Here is a 24199-nt window from a genome sequence, read left to right as displayed (position 1 = left end):
ATTGGCATATATTTGTATGAAATCTGTTCTGGATTTGTCAATACATGGACATTTGCACTGGAATTTTACAGAACAAAATGTTTGGAAAATTAATTTAATGAACTTGCAAAAAATTCTGGCAGGTTCATCAAAATAGCATGCAAAATTTTATTGTAAAGTTAGGACATCTCTAGCTCAGATGTTTTGGTAAGTTGTGTCACTTCAGCTTGCATTTATTTCTAGCTACCTCAAGAGAGATAACTATGGCTTGGAAACTGCTCCAACTGAATCAGAATTGAGTTGACGTACCTATTTCTATCATTTCAACTTGCTGCAGGAGCTTGTGAAATGCTACCTGATGCATGGCAAATTGAATCTTCTCTGAACTATCAGATCTCTTTTTTCCCCACTCACCTTCAAGTATGTGTTTGGAAAGTGCATGTGCATGAATTGAGTCAGGGTCTCAGCGTGGACTTCTCCATCTTTCATGTGCACCTTCACAGTAAATCCACCTCCAAACCTATAGCAAAAAAGATAATGAGAAAATTCTGTATGAAACACTGACAGATCTTCTATATGAAACACTGACAGATCTTGTTAAGTTCTTTTATATACGCATCACAGAAGAAATATCATTAGTTAAGGCTGTAATTATGTGCAGTGCATAACAATGGAAATATAACTGTGCAAGAAAAACAAACATTTTTGCTTAATTAAGTACAGTAAGACATTCCAAAATGAATCAATCAGCCACTTCCAACTTATGATTTATAATTGTGAAAAGAATCATATTGCTGTCATTCACCTATGAATACTTAAATATATTTTAGATATTTTTCAGGAATCATTTTAAAACTCTTTAAAATAGATTAATTTCAATATAGAATATTCAAAATAAAGTTTTTTAACATCCAAATTTAATCTACTCATAGAAACAGGAGGTGGTTGGAATTTGGTTCCTAGCCTCTTTGTAAAGAAAGGCATCATATACGACAGGAATCCTGGCGCCATAATTTCAGGCCACAGAGAAAACCATTAATCTGAAATGTATTTGTTACTGACCTGTGTTTAATATGCTGCAATGAACCAATGCACTGGAACTTGCCATTTACCATAATAGCTAGCCTGGTACATAGAGCTTCACATTCTTCCATGCTGTAAAAATAAACAGAATAAATTAAGAAGTAGGAATAGAAATACAAAGTAGAAATTAAAGAACTGCAGGCAACTCGTAAGATCTATCATATAATTTTCAAAATTGCCTTCTCTTTTACATATATAGAACAACAGAGATAAAGGATGGACAACAGGGTGATAACATCTGAAGGGTCTAAAAATAAGTTGGCATGCCAATTTGTACATGTGTTGCCACAATAATTCATAGTGAAGGTAATTTTCAAAGGCATTTCCACAGGTAAAACAGTATAATTGGCCTGTTATAAAATTGCACTCCTGCTCTGCAGGAAAACTTTCATGCGTGCAGTCTGTATTCATGTAAGTGAGCAGAGGCATTCCCCAGGGAGGTGGAACTGGGGAAGAGTTTGCACTTCTGTACATACTTTTGCATTTTCAAACGTATGCAGGCATATTTCCTCATAAAAATTCAGCACACAAATTAGCACTAGATTTAGTGGGTAAATTTCCCATGCCCTTTTGAATTTCAATACCATTCTTATCTTCATCATCTCTTCCGTGAAGGCATTGCATGCATCTATCACTTTTTCCATGAAGAAATATTTACTAACATTGTTCTCAAGTCTACCACCTTGGAGTTTCAAATCATGACCACTAGTTCTACAACTTCCTTTCCACTGGATTAAGAACTAGGGATGTGAATCGTTTTTCAACGATTAAAATTATCGTCCGATAATGTTTATATCGTCTTAAATCGTTATAGAACACGATACAATAGAAATTCTAACGATTTATCGTTAAAAATCGTTAAATCGTGTTAGTGCGCACTAACTCGAGTTAGTGCGCACTAACTCCCCGTTAGTGCGCACTAACTCGATTTAGTGCGCACTAACTGAAAATGATACAAATAAACACTTTCCAGGTCACTGAAGGTCAGTTAGGAATGAATATGTGTTCCTATTGGCTGGCTGCCCTCTTATCTATTGATGTTACCAAGGTTACCACTGAGGTGATGGTTGGGGGGATGGGAAATGGAACTGGAAACTAACGAACACCAACAGAAAATGAAACAAAGTGTTCACACTTCCCAGGTCAGTAAAGGTCACTTAGGAATGAATATGTATGTATGTATTCCTATTGGCTGGCTGTGCTCTTATCTATTGATGTTACCAATATGGTTGGGGGGATGTGAAATGGAAACAGTTGGAAGCTTGACAAAAAAAGTAATGTAATGATCAGCACTCACCTGACTAGAACTTGTTTGTTTATTATTTTGTTAGCAGGCACCTGAAATGCTAGTGCATGTTGAATTTGCCAATCACTGTGCATTTTAGAAAGGTGGTCCTGGCTGGAACTGTACACAGTTCAAATATATGTAATTGATTGTTGGTAAGTGTATTTTTTAAGTAGCCACACTGGCACCAGTATGTTTACTTTTCCTCCTACTTAACTCACTAGCTCAGCTTTGTAAGAAGGGCTTCTCTGCTTGTGTGTTGTTTTTGTTTGGTGTGAGGAGAGCAGAAACATCAGATCTTTATTCAATCTACTACAGTCATCTCTTACAGTGCCCTATCCCTATTAATACCAGGAGTGTTGTGATCTTCCTGCACACAGTGCCCTAACCCTGATACCAGTCTGAGACAGCTCCCTCCCTGCATTACTAGTGAGAGGCTGGCTTCACAGACAGGGGGGAGCTGCCTGACCCTCACTCCTGACTTCCCCCATGTCCCAGCTAGTGAATGGTGTGTGGGTGAGGGGGGGGGGGAGGATGGTGAAGTCTGAGACAGCTCCCTCCCTGCATTACTAGTGAGAGGCTGGCTTCACAGACAGGGGGGGAGCTGCCTGACCCTCACTCCTGACTTCCCCCATGTCCCAGCTAGTGAATGGTGTGTGGGTGAGGGGGGGGGGGGGAGGATAGTGAAGTCTGAGACAGCTCCCTCCCTGCATTACTAGTGAGAGGCTGGCTTCACAGACAGGGGGGAGCTGCCTGACCCTCACTCCTGACTTCCCCCATGTCCCAGCTAGTGAATGGTGTGTGGGTGAGGGGGGGGGGGGAGGATGGTGAAGTCTGAGACAGCTCCCTCCCTGCATTACTAGTGAGAGGCTGGCTTCACAGACAGGGGGAGCTGCCTGACCCTCACTCCTGACTTCCCCCATGTCCCAGCTAGTGAATGGTGTGTGGGTGAGGGGGGGGGTGGGATGGTGAAGTCTGAGACAGCTCCCTCCCTGCATTACTAGTGAGAGGCTGGCTTCACAGACAGGGGGGAGCTGCCTGACCCTCACTCCTGACTTCCCCCATGTCCCAGCTAGTGAATGGTGTGTGGGTGAGGGGGGGGGGAGGATGGTGAAGTCTGAGACAGCTCCCTCCCTGCATTACTAGTGAGAGGCTGGCTTCACAGACAGGGGGGAGCTGCCTGACCCTCACTCCTGACTTCCCCCATGTCCCAGCTAGTGAATGGTGTGTGGGTGAGGGGGGGGGGAGGATGGTGAAGTCTGAGACAGCTCCCTCCCTGCATTACTAGTGAGAGGCTGGCTTCACAGACGGGGGGGAGCTGCCTGACCCTCACTCCTGACTTCCCCCATGTCCCAGCTAGTGAATGGTGTGTGGGTGAGGGGGGTGGGGAGGATGGTGAAGTCTGAGACAGCTCCCTCCCTGCATTACTAGTGAGAGGCTGGCTTCACAGACAGGGGGGAGCTGCCTGACCCTCACTCCTGACTTCCCCCATGTCCCAGCTAGTGAATGGTGTGTGGGTGAGGGGGGGGGGAGGATGGTGAAGTCTGAGACAGCTCCCTCCCTGCATTACTAGTGAGAGGCTGGCTTCACAGACAGGGGGGAGCTGCCTGACCCTCACTCCTGACTTCCCCCATGTCCCAGCTAGTGAATGGTGTGTGGGTGAGGGGGGGGGGGGGAGGATGGTGAAGTCTGAGACAGCTCCCTCCCTGCATTACTAGTGAGAGGCTGGCTTCACAGACGGGGGGAGCTGCCTGACCCTCACTCCTGACTTCCCCCATGTCCCAGCTAGTGAATGGTGTGTGGGTGAGGGGGGGGGGAGGATGGTGAAGTCTGAGACAGCTCCCTCCCTGCATTACTAGTGAGAGGCTGGCTTCACAGACAGGGGGGAGCTGCCTGACCCTCACTCCTGACTTCCCCCATGTCCCAGCTAGTGAATGGTGTGTGGGTGAGGGGGGGGGGGAGGATGGTGAAGTCTGAGACAGCTCCCTCCCTGCATTACTAGTGAGAGGCTGGCTTCACAGACAGGGGGGAGCTGCCTGACCCTCACTCCTGACTTCCCCCATGTCCCAGCTAGTGAATGGTGTGTGGGTGAGGGGGGGGGGAGGATGGTGAAGTCTGAGACAGCTCCCTCCCTGCATTACTAGTGAGAGGCTGGCTTCACAGACGGGGGGAGCTGCCTGACCCTCACTCCTGACTTCCCCCATGTCCCAGCTAGTGAATGGTGTGTGGGTGAGGGGGGGGGGAGGATGGTGAAGTCTGAGACAGCTCCCTCCCTGCATTACTAGTGAGAGGCTGGCTTCACAGACAGGGGGGAGCTGCCTGACCCTCACTCCTGACTTCCCCCATGTCCCAGCTAGTGAATGGTGTGTGGGTGAGGGGGGGGGGGAGGATGGTGAAGTCTGAGACAGCTCCCTCCCTGCATTACTAGTGAGAGGCTGGCTTCACAGACAGGGGGGAGCTGCCTGACCCTCACTCCTGACTTCCCCCATGTCCCAGCTAGTGAATGGTGTGTGGGTGAGGGGGGGGGGGGGAGGATGGTGAAGTCTGAGACAGCTCCCTCCCTGCATTACTAGTGAGAGGCTGGCTTCACAGACAGGGGGGAGCTGCCTGACCCTCACTCCTGACTTCCCCCATGTCCCAGCTAGTGAATGGTGTGTGGGTTAAGGGGGGGGGGAGGATGGTGAAGTCTGAGACAGCTCCCTCCCTGCATTACTAGTGAGAGGCTGGCTTCACAGACAGGGGGGAGCTGCCTGACCCTCACTCCTGACTTCCCCCATGTCCCAGCTAGTGAATGGTGTGTGGGTGAGGGGGGGGGGAGGATGGTGAAGTCTGAGACAGCTCCCTCCCTGCATTACTAGTGAGAGGCTGGCTTCACAGACAGGGGGGAGCTGCCTGACCCTCACTCCTGACTTCCCCCATGTCCCAGCTAGTGAATGGTGTGTGGGTGAGGGGGGGGGGGAGGATGGTGAAGTCTGAGACAGCTCCCTCCCTGCATTACTAGTGAGAGGCTGGCTTCACAGACAGGGGGGAGCTGCCTGACCCTCACTCCTCCGGGGTATTGTGATCTTCCTGCACACAGTGCCCTATCCCTGATACCAGGGGTGTTGTGATCTTCCTGCATGCAGTGCCCTATCCCTATTAATACCAGGAGTGTTGTGATCTTCCTGCATGCAGTGCCCTATCCCTATTAATACCAGGAGTGTTGTGATCTTCCTGCATGCAGTGCCCTATCCCTGATACCGGGATGTGTGCAAGAAGATCACAACACCCCCGGTATCAGGAATAGGGCACTGTGTGCAGGAAGATCACAACACCCCCAGTATCAGGAATAGGGCACTGTGTGCAGGAAGATCACAACACCCCTGGTATTAGGGATAGGGCACTGTGTGCAGGAAGATCACAACACTCCTGGTATTAATAGGGATAGGGCACTGTGTGCAGGAAGATCACAATACCCCTGGTATCAGGGTTAGGGCACAAGTTCTAGTCACATTGACTGATCACATTACTTGTTTTGTCAAGCTACCAACTGTTTCCATTTCCCATCCCCCATATACTGTCAGTAGGAAACTTGGTAACATGAATAAATAAGAGGGCAGCCAATAGGAATACATATTCATTCCTAAACTGACCTTAACTGACCTGAAAAGTGTCAAATTGTATCATTTCAGTTAGTGCGCACTAACTCCCAGTTAGTGCGCACTAACTCCCGTTAGTGCGCACTAACTCGAGTTAGTGAGCACTAATCGGAAAAAACGATTTTTAACGATTTTTTAACTAAAAAATCGTGCCTAAGACGATTTTCTTGCCCTGCCACACGATTTCTATCGTTAAGACGATATGGAAAACGATTCACATCCCTATTAAGAACAAAAGAACATAAGAACATGCCAAACTGGGCCAGACCAAGGGTCCATCAAGCCCAGCATCCTGTCTCCAACAGTGGCCAATCCAGGCCATAAGAACCTGGCAAGTACCCAAAAACTAAGGGCCTCATTTTCTAAAGCTATCGCACACCTGCGCTACCTAAATCAGGGTGGAGTTGGCCCCAGAAGAGGAGGAGTTGGGGCATCACCGGGGCTGACTCCGCAAATACGCCACGGACGGCGAAAAGGTAGGTGCCTTTTCGCTTCCTATTTTGCGCCCAATAGCTACACCTATGGTGGCGCTATTGGGTGTGAAACTGGCAGCGATCGCACTGCGGCAGTACGATCGCTGCCGGCTAGCACAGGACTGCCCTCCCCCGTGTCGACCCCCTGCCTCCCATTAACGCGATTTTCTAAAGTATCGCAGGCCTGCGATACTTTAGAAAATGAGGCCCTAAGTCTATCCCATGTTACTGTTGCTAGTAATAGCAGTGGTTATTTTCTAAGTCAACTTAATTAATAGCAGGTAATGGACTTCTCCTCCAAGAACTTATCCAATCCTTTTTTAAACCCAGCTACTAAGGATGTGCATTCGTTTGCAACGAAATAGGAAATAGAGATGATATTTCCTATTTCGTTGCATTTCGGGGAGGGGGGGGCAGCAAAACGATAAGAAAAACCATGAATTTTTTGTGGTTTTCTTATCGTATTTTGGGGGGGAGAAAGGGCACATTTAAAAAAACCCCAAAAACCCCCAAACCCACCCCAACCCTTCAAATTTAATTAATTGCAACCCCCCAAGACTTGCCCAACCCCCCCCCAAGACTTGCTGAAAGTCCCTGGTGGTCCAGCGGGGGTCCCAGGAGTGATCTCCTGCTCTCGGGCCGTCGGCTGCCAGTAATCAAGATGGCGCCGGTGGCTCTTTGCCCTTACCATGTGACAGGGGCTATCAGTGCCATTGGCCGGCTTCTGTCACATGGTAGGAGCAATGGACGGCTGGCGCCATCTTTAAAAATGGCATGGGCCATCCATTGCGCCTACCATGTGATAGGGGCCAACCAATGGCACCGGTAGCCCCTGTCACATGGTAAGGGCAAAGAGCCACTGGCACCATTTTGATTAGTGGCAGCTGACGGCCCGAGAGGGGGTGATCACTCCCGGGACCCTGCAGGACCACCAGGGACTTTTGGCAAGTCTTGGGGGGGTTGGGAGGGTGGGGGGTTGCAATTAATTAAATTTGAAGGGTTGGGGTGGGTTTGGGGTTTTGTTTTTTTTTTAATGTGCCCTTTCTCTCCCCCCCCCCCCAAAAAAAAATGATAAGAAAACCACACGAAATTTCATGGGTTTTCCTATCGTTTCGGCAGGCCCCTGAAATGCAACGAAATAGGAAATATTGTCTTTATTTCCTATTTCGTTGCAAATGAATGCACATCCCTAATAAACAATAAAATCTATTTAAAAGCTAATATAAAAAGAACACATTTAATAAGTTCCTGAAAGCTCAGTAGTCCTGAACATTCCTAATGGAATATATGAGTGATTTCCACACTTTGGGGAAAAGCAAGAAAAGGCCTTACAAGTTCCTTTCAGTTTTTCTTCAGCAGGCAGAGGTATACACAAAAAGATTTTGCTTGAGGATCTTTCATACCTCACAGGAAAACACTGATGTTCCTGCTCTTTCAAATACTGTGGGGTTGCAATATTTAAAACTTTAAAAACCAATGAAAACTTAAATCTGGAACTTGATTGGGAGCCAGTGGAGAGTATATAATTTAATTTATTTTTTTGAATTTGTATTCCGCCTTTTGTGACTGGTCAGCCACTTTATAGTGGACACATTCAAGAACTGTAGGTATTTCCCTGTTTCCAGAGGGTTTACAATCTAAGGGGCTTATTTACTACGGGATAATTTTCAAAGGAGTTGCACGTTTAAATGTAGCATACTATTGTAGAAATTTTCAAAGGCCATTTACTCAAGTAAAGTGCACTTATTTGAGTAAATCCTATGGAAATTCAATGGCATATATTGTAGCAATTTTCAAAAGCAGACTTACTTGAGTAAATACTTTTTAAAATTAGGCACTAACAAGTAAATTTGAGAAGGTGTGCGCCCATAAATGTCCATATTGGGCACGCAAACAAAAATACACTTGATTTTATATTGTGTGTGCAAGTATACGCATACTATTTAAAATATCCCTTTCTTGTGTACTCATACCAGTGACTGGAGGGGGGGAGAGAGAGAGAGAGAGAGAGACTCTTTATAAGTGCCAATCTGACTCTATATATCCCACAAAAAGAGGGGCACTTTCAAATCAGCTTGGGTATTTTGGGGGGGAGCAGTGTTGCATGGGTCTACAGACTCTTGTGCCCTAGGCAGACCACTGTAACACTTCCCCTCCCCCTCAAAACCCACCCTGAGTTGAAAGTGCCCCTCTTTTAGTGGGATATATATAAAGTGGCAGATTGGCCCTTTAAAAGTCTCTCTCTCTCTCTTATTTGTCTCTTTGCGTTGTATGGGGCTGTTTTTGTGCAAGCACCTCATCTTCCACGCACTAGCAAACATTCCATCCATAGACTCTCAATCAAACCTGAAACATAACACTTCACAATCAAGATAATTTCCAGTTTTCACATTTTTTTATACTATGTTAAGTTAATTTTACCCATGTATTCGTTCCAAGTTTTTTAGTCCCTGTTCTATGTAAATTGCGTTCTTTATGCATGTCTTTTTTCAGTTACAATGTAAACCGAGCTGATATGCAATCCTGCATGAAGCCCGGTATATAAAAATGTTAAATAAATAAATAAATAAAGCTACACTTTGAAAATCTACCTTTAAGGTTTCTATATCTACAGGAAAATGCTTAGTAAATAGGGCCCTAAGTTTGTGCCAGGAGTGACATGGTTTCACGGATGCAATATTGTTTATTTAGATGACTGAACTCTCATTACAACAAATCTACTTAATTTTATTTATTTAAAAGTTTTTCTATGCTGTCTTCTTGATAAAAACAAAGATCATCCAAAGCAGAGTACAACCAGAAATATAAACAAAATATAACTACATAAATAATATAACATTAAAAATCAACCCCCACATCTATAATCAAAAAAACATTAAACAATAAACCAAACCATAAAAAAATAAAATAAAAATAAACAAATAGAATAATAAGCCAGCAGAACCAGACTATAAATCTCACAGTTCCAAATAAACTCTGAACTAAACTACCTATGTCTTAGTTAAGAGCCAAGTCTTCACTTTTTTATGAAAGGTGAAGTAATTTAGCTCTTGTTTGATCTCCATGGGAAGCTTGTTCCACTAGGGATGTGCAGCCAAAAAGTTTTTGTTGCATTCGTGATACATATTCATGGGGGGTCAATTCCGTTTCATGCGGAAGTATGGAGAATTCCATAAGTTGTCGATCTGTCAATACGTTACTATGGCGAGTTAAATTCCTGTCCCAGCTAAAATTAAAATTAACTACAACCCCCCACTCTCCTGACCCCCTCAAGACTTCAAAACTCCCTGGTGGTCCAGTGGGGGGTCCGGGAACTCACTCACACCCTCGGTGCTGTTTTTTCATCATGGCGCCGATAGCCTTTGTCACAGGGGCTACCGGTGCCATTGGTCAGTCCCTGTCACATGGTCACCGGCGCCATCTTGTGCTCCTACCATGTGACAGGGGCTGACCAATGGCACCGGTAGCCCCTGTGACATAGTATGGGCAAAGGCTATCGGCGCCATTTTGAGTCCTGGAATCGGACGGCAGGTCGCTCTGGGACCCCCGTTGGACCCACAGTGACTTTTGGCCAGCTTGGGGGGGGCCTCCTGACCCCCACAAGGCTTGCCAAAAGTCCAGCGGGGGTCCGCTATGTGTGACATAGTGAGGGCAAAGGCGATCGGCGCCATTTTGAATATTGGCATCGGACGGCCGGCGTGCACGAGGTCGCTCCCGGACCCCCGCTGGACCTTTGGCAAGTCTTGTGGGGGTCAGGAGGCCCCCCCAAGCTGGCCAAAAGTCCCTGTGGGTCCAATTGGGGTCCCGAAGCGACCTTCCGTCCGATGCCAGGACTCAAAATGGCGCCAATAGCCTTTGCCCATACTATGTCACAGGGGCTACCGGTGCCATTGGTCAGCCCCTGTCACATGGTAGGAGCACAAGATGGCGCCGGTGACCATGTGACAGGGACTGACCAATGGCACCGGTAGCCCCTGTGACACAGGCTATCGGCGTCATGATGAAACCGGCAAACGTGGGTGTGAGAATGCAGGGATGGCTTTTGGACTCGCCGCTGGACCACCAGGGAGTTTTGGTAAGTCTTGGGGGGGTCAGGAGGGTGGGGGGGGGGGTTTAAATTTTTATTTAGGAGGCCAAATAAAACAGAAATCTGTTTAATACGTGGGGAGTCGCGATGCGTTTCGCCTCCCCACATATTTAACAGATAGGACAAAATAAGTTGCGGATTACAAATACGTGGAAAACGGATGCACACCTCTATGTTCCACAGTGTAGGTGCCAGAATGGAGAAAGCCCCATGCCCTGAGTACCTTGTACTATCCTAAAAGAGGGAATCCGAAGTATCTGATTTTATATTCCACTTTTCAGCACTTCAAAGCAGATTACATTCAAGCACTGTAGTTATTTCTCTGTCCCCAAAGGGCTCACAATCTAAGGGGGGGTCATTCTTCAAATCGTGATGTGTTGTTATCGCATGTGTTAGGGTATTATCGCATGTGATAATTCCTAACGCATGCGATAACTACCGCTTTGCAATCTAAATTTGAATTAGGGAAAGGGGTGGAGTTTAGGAAAATGTGGGTACTGTAATGCTGCAGGCAATAATGTATTGTACATTATCACCCACATTAGTGCTGAAAATAGCTATAGCTATTTCATTGGCTCTACGGGGTAATAGTGTGCAGCATGGCCACAGCAGGTGGTAATATGCTGTATCAACCCCCCATCCATTTCTTTTTTGTGGCTTATCGTTCTGCTATATTTATAGCAGAATAATGAATCCAGGGGCTAGTTTGTACTGAGGCAAGCTAGTTTGTACCTAAGTTAATGAGAGTAAAGTAACTTGTCTACAATCACAGGGAACAGCAGTGGGATTTGAACACTCATCGCTCTGGTTTAAAGTGCACTGTTCTAACCACTAGGCCACTCTTTCAGTGTATCTTAAATTCTGTAGGAGACAATACCACTCCAATTGAGTTGAGTATCTTCACAAAGGATGCAATCTAGGATACCGTAACACTAACCTGACAGCTACATTTTTGGACTACTTGCAGTAGTCTATTCTCCAAAGGTGGAGCTTAGGTTGCTTATTCAGCAAATGCTCTACTACAACCCTCAGCCTAGGACTCCTTACATGTAAATGGTGTTTTCTGAAGAAAGCAGGATGAATTAGTCATACTGAATACTCTCTCGCCTCCCTACAGAGTCGACTACCTGGCTATCATTAGCTTTGACATTGAATGAGGAGACTCAAATGTGGTATGTGGTAACTCCTGCACATGCTCAGTAGAGCTCAAAGTTCTAAAAGCTAGGAAAGATAAGTCCATGCAATGCTGCTGGCTACATGTTATGGCTAATTCATCCTGTTATCTACAGAAAACACCATTTATGGTAAGTAAACCTTTCATCAGACACCAATATATTTCATAAGTCTCCTATTCTTTATGGCTACCTTCTTCAATTAAATGATATTAACCTTTACTCCTAGGACCTCCCTTGATCACCTCCTCCTAGGCTATTCCACACTTCTCCTTTGACTTCCAGATCCTCTAATCTCTTCTTCCACTACTCTCAAAATGTGTTCAATAGAATAAACTAGATCCCCATAATGAAAGGCTAGCCTACAAACCTTCTTTTTACTTAAGGTGAGATATATTGGGGCTTTCATCTTTATCTTGCTCTCTGAAATCTCACAGTAGATCAGGTGGTCTTCACAGTTTTCACAATATACAGAAGAATTTTTTTCTCATGTTCAGAGTTATGATCTGGTTTCATTTTCTGATGGAAGCACTTTACTCTTCCAATCTCATATGCTATTAAATTAAATCACTTGGTATATATTGAGCCATTCAGAAACCTGATTTATTAGCAGGCTACCAACACAGAGCAGACAAACATATATATCTGCTAAGACAAAATGTATATACCCTAAATTCTTCTACCTCAAATACTAATCTGTTTCTGTATTCCAGAGAGAGTAGCAAGCCTTGAACTGCAGTATGATCACATTTCTCCAGGGAACATTTTGTACAGCTTCCTCTCTGATATATTCCTCTCACAATAGATAATTATTACAAGAAAAACAGAAACAAATGGCCTTGATTTAGTATTGTGCTATAAATACTTTACATCAAACTTTAGATCATGTTTCACAGTCTAACAGAGAAGCTGTTTCCTGCCCTTAAAAAGCTGCCACCCTCACAAAAAAATTTGAACAAAATATTTAGACAAAATTTGCTTTATTTTGTATGATATGTTCTATTTTTCCTATTTAGTGTCAGCAGTTTTTTTTTTTTGCTGGTTTCCAGAGCAACCTGCATTCAATTCCTATGAATTTAATGGAGCCATAATAGGTTGTTGGCAGGCCGATTACAAGCTGCTGGCATTGCATTCCTCCTTTCTTCATTACTTACTTAGCCAAGAATGTTTGTAAAATAGAAATGACTTTTGCATTTTTAAATTATTCCTCTGCTCCTACTATCTTTAATTATAACCATCTGCTTTTTCTGTGATTGTGGCTATGACTGCGAAGTCAACTTTTGATTTTAGGGCAGAGCACGTGATGAAAACAGGGAAATTTCAAAGGGCAACAATAAGCATTCATAGTTGTTGCTGCCTGCATATCTTACTTTTTTTGACTGTCAACACATCTGAGTTTGACTGTGAGTGATTCTCATGAGCAGGACTGGCACATAGAATTTTGCAACCCTAGGTGCCTTCGAATTTTGCATTCCCTCAGGCCTCTGTTGCCACTGCCACCCCCAACATCCTCCATGTGCATCCACTCTACTCCCCTGCCTGCTTGGGTTCTCTTGCCACTCCAAGCCTTCCCTGTAGTGAGTGGCTTTATCTGTAAATGTGAACCGCAATAAGCTCATAGTCCCTACAGTAGTACCACCTCTTTCCCCAGCATGCACTTCACTTTCCTTACTATAAAACAGCTACAAACTTTATATTTAAAGGTATGTTATAATAAAGAATTTCTTATATCCTCATTTTCCCTTGTATGTCCCAATTGCTCCTTCACTGCAGATAATGGGATCACTTAATTTACTCATCCTGGCCCTAAGAGTCAACTTCCATCTCTGTCTGGGCTCAAATGTGCCAGCTTCTTGGTGCACCCAAATCTTATCAGCCGCAAATGAGAACAAATTTAAATACACATCCGCTATGTCACAACATTTACCTATTTTAATAAAAAATAGCCCATATTGGAACTGTTGAACTGCTCTTCCCACAGTAGGCACTGAGCTGGTCCATATTTAGAGAAGTGAGGCATTGCCAATCATTCAAATAATTTGATTAGTTGAACATCCCCTGGTGTTTTAAAATGACAATTATTTTCTACAAATGCCCTTAGAAATAATGAAAAGTAAGAAGATAAATATCTAAAATATAAGAAATACAAGCTCAGTTGCTTTCTGATAAGATGTTTTAAATTATGGGCCTTATTTACAAAAGCATTTTCTCCACAGACACAGAATGGAAAAAAAATCCTTAGTAAATCTGACCGCTATGTGAGACCTTATGATCACAATGGCCAAAGTCCATACCTGTGAGAAGTAAGTACTACTGCACATTTATCTCGCACTTCTTCTGAGATAACTTTCCAGAGGTAGCGTTTAGTTTTAGGGTCCATTCCGGAGCTTGGCTCATCCTTTCAAAATACAACAACAAGCATCAACAGTTTGCTATTTCAGTTAAAAGAGTGCAGGTATTAGTTTGTGCTGTTCTCAGTGGTACCAATTCAGGGTATCATATTTGTCAGATGATTTCACATTTTATTTATTTTTTATTTATTTATTAACTTTTATTTACCGACATTCGTGAAACACATCATGCCGGTTTACATAGAACTCAATTGGGAAATACAGTATAACAATATAACAATATAACAGTATAACATTGAAACAATAGGATGTTACTAAAACAAGAAGCAACAAACAGAAAAACCAAAAGCAAAATACAGCAAAATAAATAATGTTAAAGGAAAACGAGGAGTGTAGTTTTGAAAGGAGGGTAGGCAGGGGGGGGAGGGGGGAGGGGGGGGGAGGGTAAGGGGTAGAAGGTAGGAAGGGTGGGAAAAGGGGGATAAGTAAGGGAAAGAAAGGTATAGATAGAGGCAAAAAAGGGGAGAGAAAGTGGGAAAAGGAAGGGAGGGGGAGAAAGGCTTGTTTGAAGAAGTGGGGGGAGAGAAAGGCAGAAAAGAGGGATACCATGTACAGATGGCTAATGTACATGGAATCGCTTAACTAGGTAGGATTATGGAAGAGTTGAAGTAGGCGGTATTCAATGGAGTAAAAGGATTTCTTCAGAGGAAGGACCTGGGAAAGGGGGGAGCAAGGAGTAAAAGGTAGAGCAAGGGGGCTAGGGGATATTAAATTTGGTTTGTGTCGGGGTAGGCCTGTCGGAAAAGCCATGTCTTGACTCCTTTCTTAAATTTGTGAAAGGATGTCTCTTGGCGTAGGAGGGTGGGGAGGGAGTTCCAGAGGGTGGGGCCAGCGACAGAGAAGGCTCTCCCTCTGGTATGAGTTGAGTGTGCTGTTTTGAGGGATGGGATGTGGAGAGTGCCTGTATGGGTTGTTCTTGTGGGGCGGTTGGAGGAGCGGTAATGAGGCATTTCATCGAGCCAGGTGTGGTTGTGTTTATGTAGGGTGTTGTGAAGGATGGTGAGGGTTTTGTATTGTGAGCGGAAGGAGATGGGCAACCAATGTAGGTCCTTTAGTATGGGGGTGATGTGGTCTCTTTTGCGCGTACCGGTTATGATTCTGGCCATGGAGTTTTGTAGAATCTGAAGGGGTTTGATGGTGGTGGCGGGGAGTCCTAGTAGCAGGGAGTTGCAATAGTCTAATTTTGTGAGCATGGTGGTCTGTATGACTGTGCGGAAATCATTGGTGTGGAGGAGGGGTTTGAGTTTTTTTTAGGATGTTAAGTTTATAGAAACCCCCCTTAAGTAGAGTTTTGATGTGGGGTTTAAAACTTAGGTGCTGATCTATGAAGACGCCCAGGTCTCTTACAGACTGGGTCTGAGAGAGGGTTGTGGTAGTATTTTGAGGAGTGTTCTGTCGCATGGGGAGGGTGAAACGTTCAGGTTGGTTGGAGATGATAAGTAATTCTGTTTTAGAAGTGTTTAAAGCTAGATGGAGTTCAGATAACAGGGCGCTTATGGTGGTGAGGCAGGATTCCCAGCGTTGCAAGGGTTCGCTTATGGATTCTTGAAACGGTATGAGAATCTGCACATCATCTGCATATAGGAAGAAATTCAGGCCTAGGTTGGAGAGGAGGTGGCATAGGGGTAGGAGGTAAATATTAAAGAGGGTGGAGGATAGGGATGAGCCTTGGGGTACACCTTGCGTGATAGGTATGCGTGAGGATTCGTGCTTGTCGATTTTTACTACGTATTCTCTGTTTGTGAGGTAGGAGGAGAGCCATGATAGAGCTGTACCTGCGATGCCTATTTCTGCTAGGCGGGCCATTAGTATTTGATGGTTGACTGTATCATAGGCAGCTGAGATGTCTAATAGGGCGAGGAGGTACGAGTTTCCGTGATCCATACCTTTGAGTATGGTGTCTGTCATGGCCAGTAGTAGGGTTTCGGTACTTCGGGCTTTACGAAAACCGAACTGTTTAGTGTGGAGGACATTGTGGTCTTCTAAATAGTCCGTCAGTTGTTTGTTAATAACCCTCTCTAGGACTTTGGATAAGAAAGGAAGATTGGAAATCGGACGGTAATTGGCCGGGTCTGTGGGGTCGAGGGTGGATTTCTTCAGGAGAGGCTTAACTATGGCCAGTTTGAGTGGGTTTGGGACACTGCCTGCGGTAATGGAGCAGTTGATTAGGTCCTTAATAGGTTTGGTGATGGCGGGGGTAATAGAGAGGAGGGTTTTTGAGGGAATGGTGTCTGAGGGGTGTGTGGCAGGTTTCATCTTTTTTAGGATAGCTTCTACTTCTATGTTGGTGGTGAGGTCAAATTCTCAGAAAGATGGTGGTGAGGTCAAATTCTCAGAAAGATGCTAAAATGAATATCACAGCTGAACAGAGATGAGCAAATAAACACAGCACCCACCATAATGCACCCTGATAGCCTCTATTATACAAAATGAACACTTTGGAAACACAACAGCTTGGGAGACACAAGGGAGTTAATGAATGTGCAGGAAATATTTTTTTTTTACCAGCAGAAGAATGGAAGGTCCTCCAACAAGGGCAAGAGCTGTTGATAACTTCCTCCTTGTGCCACAGCTGTACTTGGCGGTGATTCTGTCTTTGTACGGCAACAGCTGTAGTTTATGCAGAAGGTGCAGTACTACCTAGGGGAAAAATAATAAAGCTAGGCTGGTGTCTATAATGAAGACATCCATTTAAGCAGTGCTTAAGTTTTCTTTTTCTTTTGCCAAAAGCCTACTCTTTTCTCCTAACTTTAAGACTGGCTCTAGCCAGTTGGGGGTTCCTTTTATATTCCAAAGAAATAGAAAGGGAAGCCAATCTGACCATTTTTCATCCGTAAGGAATTGTACATATTTTTCTGATTGTTTTGATAATACTCAATGGCTGAAAAAATGTTCTTAGAGGTCTCCTTTTCTTCCCTTTGTAACACAAAAGGATCACAATTGATTTCATTTCATTTTATTTTTTAGGGGTGGTAGTGAAAAGTATAGTCTGTGCAGTAACCATGTGAGAAGCAACTCCATTGGAAGGATTGATCAATAAAATCAAGAAGCATTTGCTTTTACTGTCATATTTTGATAGACTGGATATACATACAACAAAATGCAGGAAACCAAGACAAAACAATACATTTAAATCACTTCTGTTGTATTCTTTTCCTTTCTCAGAAACTGAAGTGATGCATTCTGAGGTCCCCTTTTCTTTCCTACTAGAAGGACAAGGAGGCCCCCTGGTGGATCATTCCATGTTTAACCTCTGTTCTCAATTCAAACCCAACAGCTTCAGGCCCATAGGATGACTCCTACCCTTAGCTCTCAGAAGCTTAGTTTAGCAATTCGCTGTGACTTGACTAGCAGGCCTGGATGTAGAAATTATTATCATATTTCCTACAGAGGAAAAAATATTAAAAAGTGAGTTTTAACAGACATAGGCATTCCATGCCAACTGTGATTAAGAAGGCATTAGAGATGAATAAAGCTTTAGAAGAAGGTGATGATAAAAGAGAGATTTCTGCATATGCTCAGCTAATTTTAGAGAATCATGCTGAGAAATGATTAGCCAAAGATATCTGAGAGGAAAAAGAGCATTTGAATGTGTTTAAATTTAATTATATTTGGGGTTATTCTATTATAACTATTTATGATTGATTTATTTGATTGCTTTGACTTTACTGTATTATAATATAGATGTTGTGATTCTATTGTTTATTCACTTTTATTTAATTTTAATCCACTTTATCATTGCTTTTTATTGTTACTGTGTTGGGCAAGTTGGAATAGCGGAATATAAACTTGAACAAGATACAAAGGTTGTTTGAGACCTAGAGTATTAGAATGCCTACATTGGATGAATTGAATAATTAAAACAGTATTCACTCAGTAACTTAAGTGCTAGTTTTGTATGCCTTTATAATTGCACTTAACTGTGTGACATATTAAGAAAATGCTATTGCTAATAGTGTGTCCTAAATAAGTAAACTGGAAATGGCAAGTAGGATCTGTAAATGATCCCTTCCACTGAAGTGTGCATGCTGGTTTGCCCCAAGATCCTACTTCAACTTCCTCACTATTAAGAATATGTCGTCAGTTATAGTGCACTTTCCTGCTGAACCTCCCAACTTTCTTCGGTTACAGATTTCAGAATATTTGGAAATACTGTACTAAATACATTCAGAAGTGGAATTTGTGGTTTTACTCACTTTTTTAATCCGTGCCTCTGGAATGCCATGCAACCTAGCATAGTAATACAGATGCTCACTCCCTGTCAGTAGCTCATCCAGGGCATCTTCCTGGGGGCAGTAGCCAATGACTGACGAATCTATGCGACAGTCAAAAACATCTAGTAGGGCTCTGGATTGATAAAAAAAGAAAATACAACCCCCCCAAGAAAAAACCCGCAGAGACTATTAATAATGAGTTTCATATAGAACCAACGATTTATACAACACTGTAGATTGATTCATACATTAACACTTGCAAAAGAAGGCAGTAAGCAACTATTATAGTAATAGAATAAAAGAACAAAAATGATCACCTGTGCACAGAAGGTCTTCAAGGTTTCCTTAAATTGAATTTTAGGCTGCTTCATGAGCCATTCAGATGGATGGGATAATGAAGCAAATGGTCAAAGACAACTCTTTAATTTAATTATATTGAATTTCTGAGATCTTAAAAAATGTTTTTATTTTTTGACCCAGCAGTTTTCTCAGGCTCCTTTGGGCTTCCAGCTCAATTAGAGCCTGCCTCCAGTGGGCTACGATGCCGTGAGCCTTCATACGCAACAATCCAAGGGTTTTTCCTCCTTTTAAAACTTCCCTAGCCCGGCCATTGTATGACGGTTCTGATCCAGGAGCCACATGTTGTAGCTCCCTCGAGAACCTGGCATGTGTGCGCATCCTATCCGTAGCCACTTGTTGAGAGAAAGCAGTAACTCCTCGCCCCAAGGCGGTGTGAATGCCAGCCTGGGGAAACATAAGATCTGACCAGGGAATTAAATCCAGGCCTTCTGCTCTGCAATTCACAGCCACTTAGTCACTGGGCCAATCCTCAAAAATGTATTTTAGAGGGGGCCTGATATACTTTCAGGGGTGAATTTTCAAAACGTTTCAGCATTTAAAATTGGAAGTTACACAAGTAAGTAGCATAGGCGTGCTTAAGCAGTGTTTTTCAAAAGCCTGAGATATGCGGCGCTAGAAGTGGCATGCATAAATGTTAAAAGGCAAAATGGGGTGGTTTAGGAGCATTTTGTGGTGGGTTCAGGAGTTCATATACATGCACCTTGTAGGCATGGTCTAATTTAAGGTCTGCAAGCTCATAGGCAGAACCACAGAATTGAAATCAGAGACCAAAGTGCCACGGTGGCACCACTTTGAAGTGACACTGGCACTTGGCCCTAAAGTAAACGTGAACAGGCGCCTCTTTGACCTGGGTATTTGATGCCTTCAAATCCTGGTACCAAGCACGTTACCTAAATGCCTGAAAGGTGGAATATAAATCTAAATATATAAATAAATCCAGATCTACTTTTAGGGGATTAATCACAAGGTACGTATGTACAAAATGTGCATGCATGCTTGCAATACCACAGGTTATCCAACATTGCCCCCTACTATACACACAACCATCTAGCTATGTAAATGTGAAGGAAAGAAAAGAAAGTTATTAGCATACCCAGTTTGATTCCTGATTCGTATGTTTCCTTTGGAAGGTGCAATATCTCCGGTCAGCATCTTAAATGTTGTTGTCTTTCCAGCTCCATTCACTCCCAGCAGACCAAAACACTGTTTTAAAAAGAAAATAAACGGTTGCCTTTATTTTAATGAGAATACTACTAATTCACTTACATTCCTTGCATTTATTGGACACAGAATTCCTTTTCATTACAAGGCACCACACAAAGTTCTAAAAACCCATGCATGCAAAATAAGCTAGCTCTGTAGACTAGTGATCAGGAGACTAGTAAATCAAGAAGATCAGTGGTATCTCTGGACAGAAGTATTTGAGGGCAAGTTAAGTATGAAGGGAAGCAAGCCAAAGTGACATTTTCACACTGCATGCTAACTCCTACAGCATGGCCCTCTGCTTTAAAATTGGCTGTAAAAGACACAATAAGAAAAGGTCTCACTGTTCTGTGCAATTAAAAAAAAAAAACCCAAAAAAACCCCTAGACAGTTTCAACCTCTCAGTAAAAATACCATTAGCATTATTTGATAGCCTCAATGACAGTGAATTCTAGAGTCTATATAGGAAGGGACATCATCTGAATATATATCCTATTCCTCCAATTCTGTAACACACTCCATTTCTACAGAAATTCCAACAATGGACACAGGGTGTTGACCTTTACAACTCACCAGTCAAAAGAAAATGTATTCAAAGACTAGTGTCACCTCAGTAATAGCAATTCAAATATCTTCCACTGCCAGACACTTTGTGAAACAACACAAAACTGCAAAAAAGGCACTCGGAACCTATATAACTCATCTATTACTGTATACCATAACAGCACTAACTCTCAGATTTCATACAGCCAAAATTTGACCTATAAAATAACAGCTCTGTAAAAATTACACTGGGCCCTAGAACAACAACACACCACCTTCTGGGGCAATAGAACAAACCAGATTGCTACAGATCCCTATAAAAGAGCTATACACTACCAGAATCCTTCTCCTTAGTCACAAATGTTAACCATGGACAGACCCTCACCCAATACAGAATAAAAGACCACAAATTAGAATCAGAAACATGCAGACAAAAACTGTAATGGGAAATACAATAAATCAGAGTCTGAGCAGTGCAATATTGGAGAAAATGAAACGGAAATACATTTCATACTGTTTTATAAAGCACAAAAATGGAAGAGATACATATTTCCCAAAGCTGACATATTTCAGTCTCTAAAATTTGAAATTATTCTTTTCTACCTTTGTTGTCTGAATATTTATTCTAATTGTATTGGTCACGATCTCTCTTTCCAGTTTCCTGCTGTCAGTCTTTTCATTTCTTTTCCAGGATTTTCTCTCCTCCTGACTTTTTCCCTTCCTTCTCTACATCTGTAACTGGCATTGATCTTTCCTTTTCATCTTGTTCTCCATTTCCCTCTTCTATATGACCCTATCCACTCATAGATAAGATTTTACCATCATTCTTCCCTTCTCTCTCACTCTAGTCCATAGCCTCTCTCTTTCCACCTCCCACTTTTACATCCTCCCCATCCTTTGCCACTCCCGTCTGTCTCTCACTCCTTCTCAAGCTTATCTCCCCTTCTGTTTTTCATCCCCATTCCACCCTTTTTAGTCATCCCCAGTCCTCATCATCCTTCCTCTGACCTTTATTTCCTCACCAGCACCATCTATTGTACTGTACTCATCTCCCCTGACATCCAATCCCTTTGTTCATTCTTTTACTCCCTACCCAGCTTCCTGTTCTCCTCTTTTTCTTCCCCAATCCCATTTTCACACTCTCAAGCCCTTCACAGACCTGTCTCTTTCCTCTCCCCTATGCCCCCACAGTGCTGTCTCTTTACACTGCCTCTCAAGATCATTCACACCACTTCTACAGCCCTTCATCCCACCAGACATTCTTTCTCCCTTCTTACTCTTTTCCTCCAGACAGTTTTCTCCCTCCCTCCATCTCTTCAGATGCTCTTCTCTCCTCGCACCCTCCCTCATAAGCCTCTTCTACGTTCTCACACCTTTTCTCTTCTTAGCTCTCCCTCCTGAGGGTCTCCTCCTTTCTCACCTCCTCCCTTCCTCCAGATACTCTTCCTTCCTTCCCTATGCTCCACATAACCCTTCTTAGCTCAGTTCTTCTGCCTTTTCCCATTCCCCTAACCTTTAGAGGCTCTTCTCCCATTCTTAAACCCTCCCTCTCTCCAGATCTTCTCCCATTCTTACCCTTCCCTATGCTCTTCCCCACCTTCTCTCCCCTTCCCACTCTCCGCAGTAGGGATTACCACAGTCAACCGCACAATTTCTCTCTCCTGAGACCTCAAGTCTCATCAGTTTTTCTCTCTATCCCATCAATCCCCACCAGTTTTTCTCTTTCCCCTCCTCCTTATATTTCTCTGAAAGCCATGCTGCTGTCCTCACTGCTCCTCTCTGTCTGCACCAGCTGGGTGAGCATGTTCAAACCTTGCAGGCCGCCCATCCCGTAGGCTGATCTTGTTCATTGCAAGATCAGCCTACAGGATGTGCTGACCGGCGAGTTTTGAACAAGTTCCTCTGGCCAGCACAGACTGGGGTGACAAGCCATTTTTTGGGGTGGCATTTACCACTTCTTGCCTATGCAGTAAACCCAAATTTGAGGCTCAGTTCTAGCACTAACTCACTTTGTGCAAGTTGCTTAAAATCCTAGAATTCCAGCTAAGAGGCCAGTGTACTAATCTCTGCCAGACCTGGTAAACTTTATATGCTTTTTCATTTTTAACATACACTATTTTATGATTAGGCATTATAAGTAAATGAGCCCTGTAGGGAAACATGCATACTTTACCTATTCCTAATACAATTAACTAAACCTTCTTGAGGTATAGTTAAATCTGTTGCAATTTTGCTTTTGCAAATAATTTGTTTTTACATATAATTACGTGTGCAGAGCTAATGAGTTGCTTTGCATGATTTTTTATCACAGTCACTCAATAACATTGATTTTGTGCAAAATCTCACAAATGAACAAATATGTGAACCTGACAGCCTGTTGGGCTGCCATTAAGGCTTGGGTGAACCTTTATTTCAGTTAGTAAGAGTGCAGGTTTGTGTTAGGGGAAGGTTACCATTCAAATGCAGCCCCTTCCTTTGAGGGGGTGGCTATTCCAGACCCCTGAGAGTCTATATAACAGCTCCCTACAGAAAGCTCGGGGTGGGGAGGTAGTCTTTGTGGTCTGCTGAGTGTTAGGAGGTACTGAGGAATTTTGCTTAAGTTGTTTTCTCAGGTCCAGTCAGAGGAGCCCGGCAAACCCTGCTTGGGGAGACAGAGTTGGGAAGGTTTTCCTTCTCCAGTCCACACCCTGGCTAGTTAGGAGTTTTCCTCTGGGTACGTTTTTCAGGTTTATGATTTTAAGTGGTAGGAGCCTTGTGAGATCCTGTATACCAGCTGGGCCCAGGGCACAGGGGACCCTGTGTCTGGGGTTGGACAGGTTAGGGAAGATCTGCCTTCTACACCCTCCACGAGGAAGGAGATTTTAGTGACCTGCTGCAAGGAGAAACTCTGGTGTTAAATTCAATTAAGGGAAAAAGGCTTTGATTTCAAAGATCCTTCCTTCCTTGTTTGAAGCAAAGAGAGCTGCTTGCTTCAAGGGGATCCCTCCCATTAGGGATCCAGAGAGAAGAAATAAAAAGACTGTGTAAGAACCAAAGAGATCTGGATGATCTGCTAACCATGAGTAAGGGAAATCACAAATCACTGGGGTCACCCAGATGATGTTTTAATCACTCTGGGGAGAGAGATAGAGTTACTCTCTGTGCCATAGACTCTACCATTTTTACCAGATTGGAATGTTTTTTTGACCAAGCCAAAGAGACCCTGTTCATCTGGGAACTATACTTAACCAAGCACTGGAGAGTGAAGGTTTCATGGCTCTGGTATAAGAACATAAGACTTGCTATACTGAGACCAAAGGTCCATCAGGCCCAGTATCTTGTTTCCAACAGTGGCCAAACCAGGTCACAAGTACTTGGCAGGTAGATAGATTCCAAGCGGCTTATCCCAAGAATAAGCAGTGGAGTCCTGCACAGATAGAGGGAAAGAGACTATAAGAGAAGAACACAAGAGAATTCTGTGGTGTGGCAGTTTAGGTTATTGTGCCATTCATCAGCAGTGCTTGAACAGTAAAGACTTTAATTTTGGACACTAACTCAGTAACTCTAGAGTTTTTCCATCATACTCACTGCACTGTACCCTCTCCCAAGGGAACATAAAGGAAAGGGAAATGTGTAAAAAAGATACCCCTGTCAAATTGGGCTCCCCAACCTATAAAGAATCCAGCCCTGGAAGTAAGAGAGATTGTGAGAGAAACAAATTTTATGGCCCCACTGGGTAACAGTCCCTACCTGGGGATGGGGGTTACCTATG

General features: G+C 43.5%; 1 protein-coding gene across 1 annotated transcript in view; it reads right to left on the bottom strand.

The window, feature by feature from the left end:
- Positions 1-24199, bottom strand: part of ABCA12 (ATP binding cassette subfamily A member 12) — a 615834-nt gene that overhangs the window by 48711 nt on the left and 542924 nt on the right. Inside the window, exons 48-53 of the mRNA XM_029607914.1 lie at positions 19796-19905; positions 18325-18475; positions 16634-16768; positions 14012-14115; positions 1042-1134; positions 394-499 (exon numbers count right to left, since the gene is read on the bottom strand). Of these exons, the coding sequence (XP_029463774.1) occupies positions 394-499; positions 1042-1134; positions 14012-14115; positions 16634-16768; positions 18325-18475; positions 19796-19905 (699 nt within the window). The remainder of the gene's footprint in view (positions 1-393; positions 500-1041; positions 1135-14011; positions 14116-16633; positions 16769-18324; positions 18476-19795; positions 19906-24199) is intronic.

This window comes from Rhinatrema bivittatum, chromosome 6, assembly GCF_901001135.1.
Source record: "Rhinatrema bivittatum chromosome 6, aRhiBiv1.1, whole genome shotgun sequence".
NCBI lineage: Eukaryota > Metazoa > Chordata > Amphibia > Gymnophiona > Rhinatrematidae > Rhinatrema > Rhinatrema bivittatum.
The sequence above is the reverse complement of the archived record's forward strand: the minus strand, read 5'-3'. Positions and strand labels throughout refer to the sequence as shown.